This window comes from Rattus rattus, chromosome 11 (genome assembly GCF_011064425.1).
Source record: "Rattus rattus isolate New Zealand chromosome 11, Rrattus_CSIRO_v1, whole genome shotgun sequence".
Classification (NCBI taxonomy): Eukaryota; Metazoa; Chordata; class Mammalia; order Rodentia; family Muridae; genus Rattus; species Rattus rattus.
The window spans coordinates 17558719-17573413 of NC_046164.1; the positions used below are offsets into that span (position 1 = coordinate 17558719).

General features: G+C 40.5%; 1 protein-coding gene across 7 annotated transcripts in view; it reads right to left on the reverse strand.

The window, feature by feature from the left end:
• The window catches only part of Evi5 (ecotropic viral integration site 5), a 157703-nt gene that overhangs the window by 39655 nt on the left and 103353 nt on the right, over positions 1-14695 (reverse strand). For all 7 annotated transcript variants that reach the window (XR_004389481.1, XM_032917016.1, XM_032917011.1 and 4 more), the window contains 2 exons: positions 14425-14571; positions 12110-12205 (listed from right to left, as the gene is read on the reverse strand). Coding sequence is in view for 6 of the 7 variants with exons in the window: in XM_032917016.1 (XP_032772907.1) it covers positions 12110-12205; positions 14425-14571 (243 nt within the window). In the remaining variant the exon portion in view is untranslated. The remainder of the gene's footprint in view (positions 1-12109; positions 12206-14424; positions 14572-14695) is intronic.

The window sequence follows — 14695 nt, forward strand, 5'->3', positions numbered from 1 at the left end:
GCTTTATTTACTGTCTAGAATCAACCCAAAATTTGTGCTTATATCTGGTACTTTACTACTTTTTAGCCTTGTTTGATCTATTAATAACCTCTCTACATTTTTAATTGTTAACTTTTAAGGCTATAAATTATTCGTTAAAACAGCACTCTGAAGTCCAATAAAACTCCAAATAGAACACTGTTTTGAAATTACTTTTTCAAAACAAAGAGAAACCAGAGTAAACCAAATACAATGCATATCAAAAGGCTGGTTTAGAAGCTAGGCATGTGGTACATGTCTATAACCCCACTAGACTGAGCTACATATAAAGTGTGCTTCTAGAGTCAAATGTTTGCTATGTAGCTGAGGCTAGTCCAAACTGGACATTTTCTTACCTCCATCTCCTGAATTAAAGCCCTTGATTACACATCCAAGATACCATTTGGGGGTGGGGACACTTGCCATGAAATAGGCATTCAGAACTAAATGACACCAAGTTCTAACTTACATACCTGAGAGATTGTTTGTTTTTGAGACAGGGTCTCAGTACACAGCCCTGGCTGCTCTAGAACTTGCTATGTAGAACATATTGGCCCCCAACTCAGAGACCTGTGGGCCCCTGCTTCCTGAGTGCTGGTATTAAAGGTGTGGTCACCATGCTGGGCAACAGTTAGTCTTTGAAAGAAGCTCGCCCCAACACTGAGAAGAGCCTATGGAACACAACACCGAGCCCTGAACTGGTCATCAGGTAAAGGTGCTGCCATTCTGCTAGACTGGTTTCAATCCTCAGAACCCAGAGGGGGAGACTGACTCCTGAAGCTGTCTTCTGACCTATACCTAAGCCACAGCACATCCCAGCACACGCTCAAACACGGAACGTAAAGAAGAGGTGAAAAACAACCAGGGTAGGAGCAGGCTGCTTAATACAGGTGTGGGGGGATCTCTGTGAGCCACTGGAAGGCTCTCGGCTGAAATTCAAATAGTGAAAAAGAGTCAGACACGAAAAATATCATGTAGCAAAAACTTCCAAATATGAGGAACAGCAAGAGCAACAGCCTTCATATGAAAAATGGAGACAGCTGGGTGTGGGCATGGGCGTGGCCATGAGGGCAGACACCTTTAGTCCAGCACTCGGGAGGCAGAGGCAGGGGGATCTCTTTGAGTTTGAAGCCAGCCTGGTCTACACAGTGAATTCCAGGACAGCCAGGGCTACACAGTAAGATGCTTTCTCTATAAATAAACAAACATAGCAGAGAAAAAGGAAGGCAGGCATGGCTGAGGCTTGCTTGTGAAGGCAAACGTGCTAACTAGCACAGAAGAAGCAGGCAGAGCCAAGCAGCCCAAGGACTCCTGTGGCAGACAGGAGCTTTGCTGGTAACAGACACTTTGTTGCTTTTACTTTCATTCTTGTTTTCTGTCTAGCAATGGTTACCTTAAAGAACTGAAATGTAGGGGTTTGGGATTTAGCTCAGTGGTAGAGCGCTTGCCTAGCAAGCAGAAGGCCCTGGTTCAGTCCCCAGCTCCGAAAAAAAGAAAAGGAAAAAAAAAAAAAAGAACTGAAATGTATGAATATTTAAAAGTTACAGCAATCAGGTAATTTGTATACGGTAAAGAAGAGATGACCTAGGCTCTACTCTCTGTATCATCAGGCTTTCTATTCGCCCAAGAGGCAATACTGCAACAGTTTTAATGAGGTTTATTATAAACAGGTTAAATTCATTTAAAGACAAACACACTGTCTTTTTAAAATGATCATATCCAAATTTACTTAAATATGTACATTAGCATATACATTACACATACAAATGTGTATATTTTAATTTTAAATTTTATGTTCTTGTTTGCACATGCCACATGTGTGCTGGTACCTTCTAGAGCTGTAGTTACTTTAGGTACATGAGCTGCCCAGTGCAGGTGCTGGGAACCAAACTCCACTGGAAGAGCAGGAAATGCTCTTGACTGCTGAGCCAGTTCTCCAGCCTCCACATGTGCATGCTTTTAAATGTATTAAATATGCACATATTTAACATAAATGCTCATAAAATACATCCATGATATACTTTTAACACATTAAATAGTAATATACTGTTTCAAATTTGCTCCTTTCCACTTAATGTCTTGTAACTATTTATTCTTCCTAAAAGATGTTTATGGACCTAGAGAATATCAAAGACTAACCATTCTACTAATGGGAAAGATTACCAATTGTTAAAAACATGATAACTCGGCTCAATTTCTAACACTAAAATTTTACAATATACACACATAAATACACATCAACAAACAAAATAAAAATATACTATATTAAAAGTAATTTTGTATCTAGGCATCATACACAAAAACAAAATAAAAATTTGTGTTAAAAGTAATTTTGTAGCTATGCATCTAAAGATTTCACATAAGAATGCAGAAGGGGTTGGGGATTTAGCTCAGTGGTAGAGCGCTGTTTAGCAAGCCAAGGCCCTGGGTTCGGGTCCCCAGCTCAAAAAAAAAAAAAAAAAAAAAAAAAAAAAAAAAAAAGAATGCAGAAGGTGAGCTGGCTCAGCAAATAAAAGTACTTGTGGGAAAGTCTGAGTCTGAGCTAAAAAATGGAAAGAACAGACTCTACAAAGTTGCCCCACGTTCTCCATGTGTGTATTGTGGTGTGTACACACCCACACACAATAAAGTAAACAGAAAATTTAAATAACACAAATCTAAAATAGAAAATATAAACAGTGATTAATGAAATAAGTTTACAGATGTTTGGAGAGAGTCGTGGTGGCACATGCCTGAATTCAGCACTCAAGATGAGGCATAATGACCTTGAATCCAAAGCCAGCCTGGGCTACATAAGCCCATGTCTCAAAGGAAAGTGAGACCTGCAGTGCGCACACTTGTGGCAGTTTACTAGTGTCACATCAGCATGGTTTTTAGATTACATGTGTGTGTTGGTTACTCTGAGTCCCACTGGCTTTCCCCTTCTGAGTTTTCTTCAGATATCTGACACACAAGCAAAATTTTCACCTAAATCATAGTTATTAAAATTTTATATATTACTTCTAGAATTTGAAATAATTATTTAATAGACCTTGATATTTTTTTAGTCTTGTTAGTTAAAATGAAAAGCACTGGTTATAAATAACTATCATAGCCCTAAAGGAAATAGCTGAAACAATTAGTAATCTCCCCCACGTTCTTTTCATAAAGATTTCAAAATAAATCTAAGGTTATGCATAGGATGTGGGTTTACTCTGGGAGTAGTATTACAGAAGGTCTGTGGTATTAGCAGGGTCATGACACAACACAGGTTGCTTAGTCTCAGAAGCAAGTGTACAGCTTACATTTAAAAGTATTTTATGTTACAGCCACAGAGAAAAAACTCAGTAAAAGAGGTTGGAGTACACAGAGGCAGAGCCAGGCTCTCTCCCTGTTCAAAACCACTTGGTTCTACAGAATACTTTCAAGAAGCTACCTCTTACCTATTTTAAAAGTTAAATAACATTTTATGGCTATATTATGAAACGAGGCTCAACGGTCAGAGAGGCCACAATATTGACTTACAGCATAGCTAGAATTGTTATGTTCTAATTCGTTATTCTCAACTCATCTATTAAGGGAAAGGTCTTATGCACTGTAGCTGCACTGAATGGCTGCAAGACCTTGACAGGTAGCACCCGAGTGAAGTGATGCTGAAATGGAGAACAACTACTAACTTTAACAAGTTATTCCTGGCTTATAACTCAATCCCAAAGACAGGTAGCAGCCTGGCTAATGAATGAAGTAATACTGAAACATCAAGAACAACCACTAACTTTAATAAGCTATTACTGATTTATAACTCAGTCCCAAGGAAAAAAAAAGTTAATCAGAACAGTAAATGTGGTAAGTGGTAACCTCTCCATGACTTTGAGGTGACTCATTTGAAACATCTAAAAACAAATCACACTAATCTCGTGTGCAACTGATGAATCCTCAAAACAGTTTCCTGTCATTTAAAGTCATGAGCACAAAGTTTGAATAGTCTTTTTAGTAACCTGAAGAAAATGAAAACACATTTGAGTATCTATAAGATATGCGTTCTAAAAAGTACAGAAGGGAGAAAAGAAGTCAGAGTTACTTTTCTAGCATTTTTTTCATGCGAAGTTTGACTTAGAAAGAGAAACACATACTAGAAGTTTAAAGTGACACTTCTGACAACTCAGGACAAATGTGCACATGAAAAGATCAGCCCTAGACTAAAAGCTAGAAAATGTCTCTTATAAATTGTAGTTTAGCTGGGAGTGAATTACTTTTGTTACAGATATTTTTAAATCTACATAATCTGAGTTTCTAAAAACTATGAAGTCATATAATTTACATTAGACATTATCTGGAATAATCTTAAGTTTAAAGAAAAATTGAGCAGGTATTTCCATGTAACGGAGCAGTCACTTTCCCCATTAGCCTCTTACATTCTTTGGCTATGTTTGTAAAGATTCAGGAACCAGTATTGACACATAATTATGAACTCAGATCTTCTTTATATTGTCTCCAGGCCTGACAATCCCCACCCCCTTTTCTGTTGTAAACATTGACCTGAGACATAGTAACAATTTATTTACTTCTTTAGGCTCCTCTGGCTGCGACAGTTTCTCAGATTTGTATTTTTTTCCCCATGGCTTTGAGCTATGCTAGTCAAGTATTTGCAGATTTCTACAACAGAATCTGGGTGCAAGAAGAAGATCCCAAAATGCCACATACAAATCCTAATGACAAGACAGCAAGCAAGGTGAGATACTCCCTATACCCAGCTATCTATGTTGAGAGAGTTACAAACTAGCTGTTTCTGCATTTTAAAATGCCCAAAGTAAAAGTCCTAAAAGACAAATACTTTATAATTTAAGGAAGTTGTTCAGAAGGGAAACAATAAATATATTTTGAGGGTCAGATGGAATCCTCTCAGACAAAAAGAAGTTTGTCAGCCATAACACAGCATATAAATTATCACCCTCTGTGTAACCATTAATTTAGGAAGCTGGAAAGTACAAATCAATTACGAAGTTTTATGGTAAATTCCATAATTCAGAAATCATACTGTAATTTCACACTATTAAAAGGATTAAAATTTAAAGGTGGCAGTAAAGACCTTATCACTTCCTTTCTATCTCTGTCAAAAGTGCACGCTGCTCAGGGCACACTGATTTAAACCTAGATCCCACATTCTCTGTCAGAACAGAATTGTGAGTGGGCGTTTCCTAAGCCAAGAGTGGTTGGGGTATTGCCCATCTGAGGCATCCCTAGAGGTTATCTGTTGGGCAAACTAGAAAATGTGGGTAAATGTTACTAAGTACCAGGAAAAGAGCCAAAGTTGGGTTTGAGTAGACCCATACCATTTTAAATGAAAACTTTCCGTTATTTGTAACATAGAAATACAAACCTAAAGGATCATTTAGGACACAGTTTAACGTGGTTTTGATTAGACAACATGCTTTTTTTTTTTTTTAATCAACAAAATACAAACTCAGTTCCATGACTAAGAATTGGGAAGCATGGTTTAATTCTCACCTATTTTCCTCAATGGAGCTAAAATGAACTTTTCTATGCCTTATCCCACTGATTCTATATATTGTCAATGTAAAAACAGTTCAGACAACATTTGGATCCACAGAGCAGGGGAAACACCAACAGGAGGAAAAGTGACTTTTGCCATTTCCCACTACTCCAAAAATGACACATTCTTACATGCATTATTCTAAACGAGGTTTAATTTGAGCATCTTTATAGGCTAAATGATATACTCAAAACCTTTCAGTGATTTTCCATGTTTCTCAGAGAAAAGCCAAAGTTCTTAGGTTCCATGTAACAGGTCCTATTTATTTCTCAGACTTTCTCCTCCCTTATCTGATGCCGCCCAGAGACCGCTCCATGTGCTCACTCTGGAAAGGCCGTCCTTACTCTTCCCAGTGCGTGCTTTGCCCATATCTGCCTGTCTTACTTTGTTCCTTATTATTTTTAAGTGTGTGTCTGTGTGTGCGTGTGTGTGTGTGTGTGTGTGTGTGCGTGTGTGTGTCTGTGTGTACACAGGTCAGCGGTGTCAGGGTCCTCTGGAAGAGCAGCCTGCGCTCTTTACCACTGAGTTCTCCAGCCTTGCATGCCTGTCTTCAAAGCCTTGTTTAAATGTCCCTTCCAAGGAGCCTTGCCTGATCACATTAATAAAGGAGCAGCAGTCTTATCTCAGCACCTTCCTTTTCTTCTATTCTTTCACCGTGACTTTCATCATCTAAACTACACTCCATGGGAGTCACTGATACTGTTCGTCAAACTCTTCTGCTTGCCACTGAGCTAAATAAGGAGATATGTCACCATCTAAACTACACTCCATGGGAGTCACTTGTACTGCCCGTCAGACTCTTCTGCCCACCGCTGAGCTAAATAAGGAGATAAGTTTGAGTTGCTTACTAATCCAGGTAGTGATCTGAACAGTAGCAGGTGTATCACAGACATGCCATAAATCCTGGCTGAACTGAAGTCAATACCCACTTAGATTCATAATTTAACCTGTTTTTCATATCTTTTAGATGGGAATAACATTTAAGATCAAAACGGCATTTCAGGAAATAAACGGCCTCACTTGCATTTTAATAAATATGAATGTTTTGACTATCTGTATATGTTGATGTTAGAAATAGTGAAACCAAGTAACAGTTCTTCCTCACAATGAACTTCATACAAAAAAGCTGAAAACCGTGTACCGACCCTGGTGTGGGACGGCATAAGGAGCTGCAGAGGGCGCTGCCGGAAGCACAGCACACGGCTGGGGCTGGCCGTGCCTCACCACTCACACTGATGGCTGTGTCAGAGGAGGCACACCAGTGACGTAGGAAGAAAGGCTCCAAAGGCCGTGTGACAGCCCATGGCACCCAAGGAAAGGAAGTCATCAAGTTGGAAGGGAAGGAAGCTGAGAACGAGAACTTCTCTGATGGGAAAGGAGCAGAGAGGCTGTAAGCAGTGAGCGGTGCAAGCGAAGGAGTTATTATTAACTAAAGGAGACAGTCAGTCTACGAGGAAGACAGCTTACCTGCCCTGGCAGAGGACTCTAATACTAATGAACAACGTTTTAAATGAAAGGAACTAAAGTGTAGGTTCCATCATAAATAGCAATTCACTTTTAAATCTTCTCTATCTCAGTTTCTCCAAACATAAGGATATGAGTCAATTCCTGCTTTAGATGGTTGCTCTGAAGACTAAACTAAGGAGATGGGAACACTGCTGGGCATGCTGTGTCCAGAAGTGCCGGCTACTAGTATTTTTGTTATTGGTATGCTGGAATAATTAAAGTTGCCAGTATGAAAAATGTTTCTAAAAGCAATAAATCCATAAACAAAACGTTGAAACAGTGTTTTATATAGCACAAAAATTAGCTTGCTTAGCTCGAGGGATCCATACTGTTCTCTGGTCTCTGCTGACACTGGCATGGACATGTATACACACTTTTGTAAGTAGCAAAAATAAAAATTAAAAAAAAAATCAAGGAGTTGGGTGAAGGGCCTGGTATTGTGGTTAATGCCTATGATCCCAGCCCAGGATCAGGAGTTCAAGATCATCCTCTAGTGAATTTGAAGCCCTAGCCAAAGTGGGGAGGCCCAGGATTCAACAGTGGCAGAGTATTTGCCTAGCAAGCTCGAGATCCCAGATTTAACCCCTAACACAGACAGCAGAGGGAAGAGGAGAGAGGGGCGGGAAGGAAGACAAAGAAGAGGTTAGGTGGGAGAAAGCACACAATCCCTGTGTGCTACTGCGCAGCAGGGTACCTGCAGAGAATAAAATAGTCTGTGCACTTCCCAAACCTAAAGGAATGACACTCAGGAGCTTCCCCAAAAAGAAAGAGCATGTGTTGAGGGCAGTGGAGTCAGCCTGTGATGACAACAGTCAGAGTGTGGAGGCCTGGGATCCCCAGTTTTCATTACAATCTGAGGCTTCTGAGATCCTACCACAAAATGAACAAATAAGCATGTGAGAAAACAGATGTGTCTGACCTGATTTAAACAACACAGAGTACAGCATTCACGTATGGACGCATGAAAGAGTACTCCATGAATATATTCAATTATGCTTTTATGAATCCTAAGAACACATTTACTTTAAAACTATAAATAGACAAAGCAGCTTCAAGTAAAGTAATTAAACTGGAGTGCTGAGGGCTGGAGAGATGGTACAGCAGCTGAAAGCACTCGGCGCTCCCTGCGCCTGCAGAAGGCCCTCCCTCATTCAGGCTGGAACTCACACCGGGAAGAACACCACCCTCTCTGACTCTCCTTCCTCTGCTGTGGGGCAGGCATGAGGCAGGATGCGGTGCACATCCACACATGCAAGCAGAGTGCTCATGCACACGAGGCTTTTCTTTCTTTTTTCCAAGATGGGAATGTTATTAGGATGGAGTCCGAAGCCGCTTCTGCAGGACACCTGCAAGCCCAGCTGCCTGGGAGGCTGAACCAGGAGCGTCCAGAGTCTGAGGCCATCCTGGAAAACAGCCGGACCCTGTCTTATTTCAGTTTAAAATGAGCCGAGAGTAGCCTAACTTCACGATAGATGGTGCAGAGTGCACATGGCCCTGGGGTAAATCCTTAGCATGGCAGGCAGGCAGGCAGATATATGATAGATCAATGATAGATGGATACTCGTAACTACACCAAAAAGCATGCTTTAATTTTATGAATAATAGATGACATAGTCCAAAGTAAAATCATGGTCTATAACAATATGAGTTATTATACCAAGACTTTGAAAAAGTTTAGTTTGTGAGACCCTTACAAACGCTGAGCCTGGTGCTATGTCTTCAGCACGCTGGAGTCCAGAGGTGGGAAGATGGCGGAGTTTCAGGTCAGCCAGGCTTCAGAGCACTACCTGGGAGCATTGATCTGGAGAGATTATTGTAAGATATAGACTCATAGTCCCCCTAGTGGAACTCGAGAATGGTCTGACATATTTCCACAACTATGACAACTGTGAATTATCTGAAGTGTAATATTTTATAACGAAAAAGAGTTTCAAATTTAAACAAAAACAATTTAAGAGGCTGATTTACAGATGTATCTCTGTAGTAGCTCATGCTGGCCTTGAACTTTCAATCTTCCTGTTCTATCTTCAGAGTGCTAGTCTGTGGATCTAATCTACATTAGATAAATGTTGAGTTACTGAGACATTTACTGAAAACGTTCTTTCTAAGTGAATTACCAGCAAGTCAGATCAAGAGCACATACGCCTCAGTCCTGAAGGGCAAGGAAACTGCCTCAAAAGTAGAAGGCACAGAAAGTTAAAGAAGACAACAGTGTGCAGGGGGGCACAAAAATTTGGAAGGATGTGAGGGCCCTGCCCTGGCAGGACAGTCTGGAGACAAGTGGGCAGTGCTGCATGTGGGATGGAGACATCGTGCTGAGAGCCACAGTGGACACAGGAGTCTGAGTGATGGCAAAAGGACAGAATTTCATGCTGAGGAGTTCTGACACGATTGGGCAGGGAAACGCAACTGACAAGCACTTCTGTCAAACAAAGGTAGCTCTACTAAGTGTAGGAAAGTTATCTCCAGTTGAGGCTGAGAAAAAAAAAAACCTGATGGGAGATTACTGACTTAAATGCTGGGAAGACTTAAAAAAGAGGCCTGTTTTTCCTTTTGTAGTGCTAGGTCCATACAGCAGGTAAAATACTGGAGGGATGGCTCAGAGGTTAAGAGCACTGACTGCTCTTCCAGAGGTCCTGAGTTCAAATCCCAGCAACCACATGGTAGCTCACAACCATCTGTAATGGGATGGGATCCGATGCCCTCTTCTGGTGTGTGTGAAGACAGCTATAGTGTACTTATATATAATAAATGAATAAATCTTTTAAAAACAAAAAAAGTATTGGCAAGAAAGTAACTATAAGGTGCACAATGCTGGCTACTGAAGCTGAACCCTTGCACCTCTGGCACGCATTTTGGAGGGTAAGAAAGAAGTATCTGACGTTACTCCAGGCTTCAGTGTTCTCAGTGTGGTCATAAATAGTCTAGAAATCAGGACTCAAGACACGAAGAAACAAACTTTGGGATGAAGTAGGAAAAAAACTGACTTCACACCCCACCCCAGATTTACCTGTGGACAAGCTTCTGGAGGACTTTCTTGATCGATGATTGAATGGCAAGGCCCGGCTCACAGTGAGTGGTAGTCCTGCGTGCTCTAAGAAAGCAGGCTGGGTGAGCCATGGGGAGCAACCCTATGCATACATGGTGCTCCTTGGTGGCTTCTGCTTCAGGTCCTACCTGAGTTCTGGCCCTGAGTTCCATGGATGACAAGCTAAGCTGTATGAACCCTGCCCGTGCTGCTGCTGTTCACGGTGCTTATCACAGTCACTAAGACGCCAGGCAGAGAAGCAAGCCTGGAATACTATCCTCACACAGGATGCTAACTTCTTCATCCTAGGTTATAAATTAAAAACATACAAGTTGGATGTGTGGCCAGGACGTAGCTCAGCAGATAGGAGCATTTCCTGCTACTGTAGTGGACTGAGGTTCAGCTCTCAGCACCCACACGGTGACTCAACCATCTCTAGTTCCAATCTCAGGGGATCCAATACCCTCTTCTGACTTCCATGGACACTACACATACACAGCACACAGACATAAATGCAGGGAAATACTCATAGACATAAATTACAAGCATTGGTACTTCCAATGCTAGGGGATCCAACACACTGCTGTGACCTCTTCAGGGACCACAGAGTTCAGAGATGTATGCATGCAGGTAAAATACTCAAACACATAAAACAAAACACAACAAAAATAAACCTTAGGGGGAAAAGGAGAATATTCAAAATTACTTGAGGGTGGAGGGTGGGGCAGAAGTTCAGTACATGGCCCAGCCTGATATCAAACTTGTAATCTCCTGCTTTAGCCTCTCAAGTGATGGGAGCAAATTCTCTTTTTTAAATAGAACTGACAGTGTGGAGAAATGATAAAGTATTATTCAAGATGGACTGAGAACTGTAACAAAAACAAAGCCCAAGTTCTATGCTAAGATTTTGGACTTCAAAAAAAAAAAAAAAAAAACTAAACTTTTTGTGCATCAAAAACAACCACCTGTGGGGATCTGAAACTCTTTTGTGGGTTCTGTGCCTACTGCATGCACATGATATACGGACATAAATGTAAGCTAAAGACTATACACATAAAATAAAAATAAATCTTAAAAAAGTGCCCCACAGAAGGAAAAACTGGAATTCTTGTGCTCTGAATTAAGGATATAAAATGATATGTGTTACAGAAAATAGAATTACAATTCCAAAAAAAAAAAAAAAAAAAACAGAAATACTGTCACAGGAATTGTAGATAATTCACAGAACTGAATGCAGGAGTCTAGGGGGTATGTACACATCTCTGATCACAGCAGCACTATTCATAGCAGCAAAGGTGGATGGATGATGGATGGATGGATGATGCACTGTAGTAGGCACAGGCAACTAAGGATGCACTCAGCTTTGAAAGGCGTGCACTGCATTCATGAACCTAACAACTTCATGCTAAGGGAAACTAGCCTGTCAAGGATGTTTCGTGATCCTGACAGATCCCTAGAGTGGTCAAATTCAGAGAGATAAGACACCAACACTATGATGGTGAATGGCGGGGCTATGAAAGGAAGGAATGTCAAGTTAGGATTTAATGAGTTTCATGCAGGAAATGAAAAAGTTCTAGATGGTATTGGTGGTCATACAACAGCATAGACATTCTTAATGTCATGGAATAGTAAATTTTAAAAGTTTTATGTTACGAATAAATAAAAATGCCCCCAAGGCTGAGGACATTTATTAATAGGTAGAGCACTTACCACTCAACTCTGGGGGAACCAAAGTTCAGATTCTCAGCACCTCTATAAATGTCAGCTAAGCATGGCAGCTGCCTGCAATGCTAGCACTCAGGAGGCTGCCTCAGGAAATACAGTGACAGCAATGGAGAAAGACACCCAGCTTCCATCTCTGGCCTCCACATGACTCCCCACCCCCACACGCACAAAAGCATCCTGAAGCGGATTAACGTTGACAGTAGAACCACAGCCATCGGGAGGCACATGCAGAGAGGAGCTACTCTGGTGTGTGGGAAGGAAGGACGGACCCAGCACTGCACATCACGTGCACATCATACCTGGATCTCAAGCTCAGCAATGTGCTGCTGTAACTCGGCGACGGCGGCTATGCTATCAGCTTCCCGGAGCCTCACAGCCATGACTTCTTCCTTATTCTACAGCAGCAAACAAGACACAGCGACAAAACAGTTCAGTTCGAAGCTAAGCACTTTACAAAATTTTAAGATATATAAATTGCAACATCATTATTACCCTGCAGTGTCTGAGGCAGCCAGGTATAAACAACCACGACCAACAGGACAAACCAACTTATAAATGCCCACTTATCAACTCAAAGCCAACTTATAAATGGCCATTTATCAATTCAAAGCAGGCTCGGCCTCCAGATGAACCTGGTAAAATTTATGAGAAAACTTTTGGGATTTAGGTGTTCTGGATTGTGAAAGGGGATTATAGGCTTTTACTATTTAAAGTGAGAATATTCAAATTCATTTGTAGAGTAAAAATAATGTGAACACAAACACTATCCAGATACTTTATATAAATGAAAATAAAATGAGCTTAAAGATCATTCACAAACAAATCATAAGCTTTTTAAAAAGATTCACCTATTTATCTTATGTATGTGAGTACACTGTAGCTGTCTTCAGACACACCAGAAGAGGGCATCAGATCCCATTACAGACGGTTGTGAGCCACCATGTGGTTGCTGGGAATTGAACTCAGGACCTCTGGAAGAGCAGTCAGTGCTCTTAACCGCTGAGCCATCTCTCCAGCCCCCAAATCATAAGCTTTAATCATAAAAAACTTAATGAAAATGAATCTACTTATATAGCAAAGGGACTGCCTTCCTTGAAAAGTTACAGTTGTTATGGAATTGTTACACTCTAACAAAGGGAACAGGACAAGTACTAGGTGCTAAAATGACAATTTATACACTAACATGTATTATCAGGATCTGCAAAGGCAGTAGAGAAGACTGAATCAAGCAGAGCTCACATACGGGGCATTTCAGAGCTAGTGTCCTTGGTATACTTTACATAAATGATAAATAAAAACTTAGAGAAAAATCCTGTATCCATATGCCGAGTCTACCATTCTGAGTCTTTATCCATTACTTAGAAAAACTCAAAATAAATATCTTAATTGAACACTTTAGTTTGCTAACAGGTAACTATAGTATTAAATTCAGAACCACTGTTACCAAAATGTTTAAAGAAAACTGACATCCACACAGAGAATATTAAATTTAATTCTCTATTGAAGATGAATCGGCAAGGGCAATGTGGCATTATAGTCTGCCAGTTATCACAAGTCACAGGGATGTAACCTCAGTGTGCACTACATTATTTCTAAATGAATCCACCTCCATTTTTGAAAAAGGACAATTCTTGAGATAGTACAATTCTACTGCTGCCTACAGATTTCTTCAGTCTAAATTCTAAAGGCCATGAATATTTACTAGGATGTAATTTCATCTCTGGATTTCAGTGACACTGATAAACCACTCAAGCTTCACTCTTGGTTTTTAATGACACCAGAGTCAGTTGATGGAATTACAGCTTTATATGTGCCTCCGAAAGTCTTAATTTTCAAAGAATAAGGCAGCTTGAGTTCATAAGGGCATCGTTCCTACTGTCTGCTGAAGAGTTTAGTACTTCCTGTTAAAGTATCACGACTTCCCTTCAGGAGTCTGCACTTTTCAGTGATTTCTCACACACACTTGTGCTCTGTTCTTCACCCGATGGCCCCAGCCAATTGTAAGCTACTTACATTACTTTCATAAAAAAGGAATTTATTTTAAATGCAATTTATTTTAAAAGATTAACAGAAATTGTCCTAATTTTTCTTAACCCACCTGCACACACACACTTCTCTTGCTCTCTGTTACGCAAAGACATTAGTAGTGACTGCCTGCTAATATGATGAATCAAGGTAGGAGTTTCAACCTCTGCACTTACCTGCATTTTCAGGTGAGTCATTACAAGCTACATTTTAAAGGGATGCTCGTCAAAAGGCACATCACAAAGAAGCATTAGTAACTGCCAATGCAGACACAAATTTAACCAAGGCTAAGGTTGAAATGAGGTTTCTTCCCTGAAACTCACCCTCTGAAGAAAATGGGCTAACCTGTCTGAGAACAACCACTGAAACATGATCAGGAAAAAAGAAGCAAAATTTAATCTGGGTGTGGTGCATGCCTGTGATCCCAGCAATAAGGCAGAGGCAAAAGAATCAATGAGATTTTGAAGCCAGTTTGGTCTATAAAGCAAAATCAAGGCTAGCCAGGCTATACATTGAAAGCCTGCCTAAAAGAAACAAAGCCAAATCCGATCCTGATAAATGTACACAGCCCCACCACACTGACACTCACCTTGCATTCAATCTCTGCCTGCCTGCGCTTCGCCTCACTTAACTGGGCAAGCAACCCCTTGTTCTTCACAGACAGGGAGCACACCTTCTCCTGCAGACTGGTCACCTCTTGCTCTGCTCTTCGAAGCTGGTTACTATTGATCTGGTTCTAGTGAGAAATGTAAATGATACACTATAAAGGATGAAAAATTCAAATAATTTTTTATCTGTCCATCTTATACTTTAACAGCCTATAAAAAGTAATTAAGATGTGTACTAAAAATGGAATGATA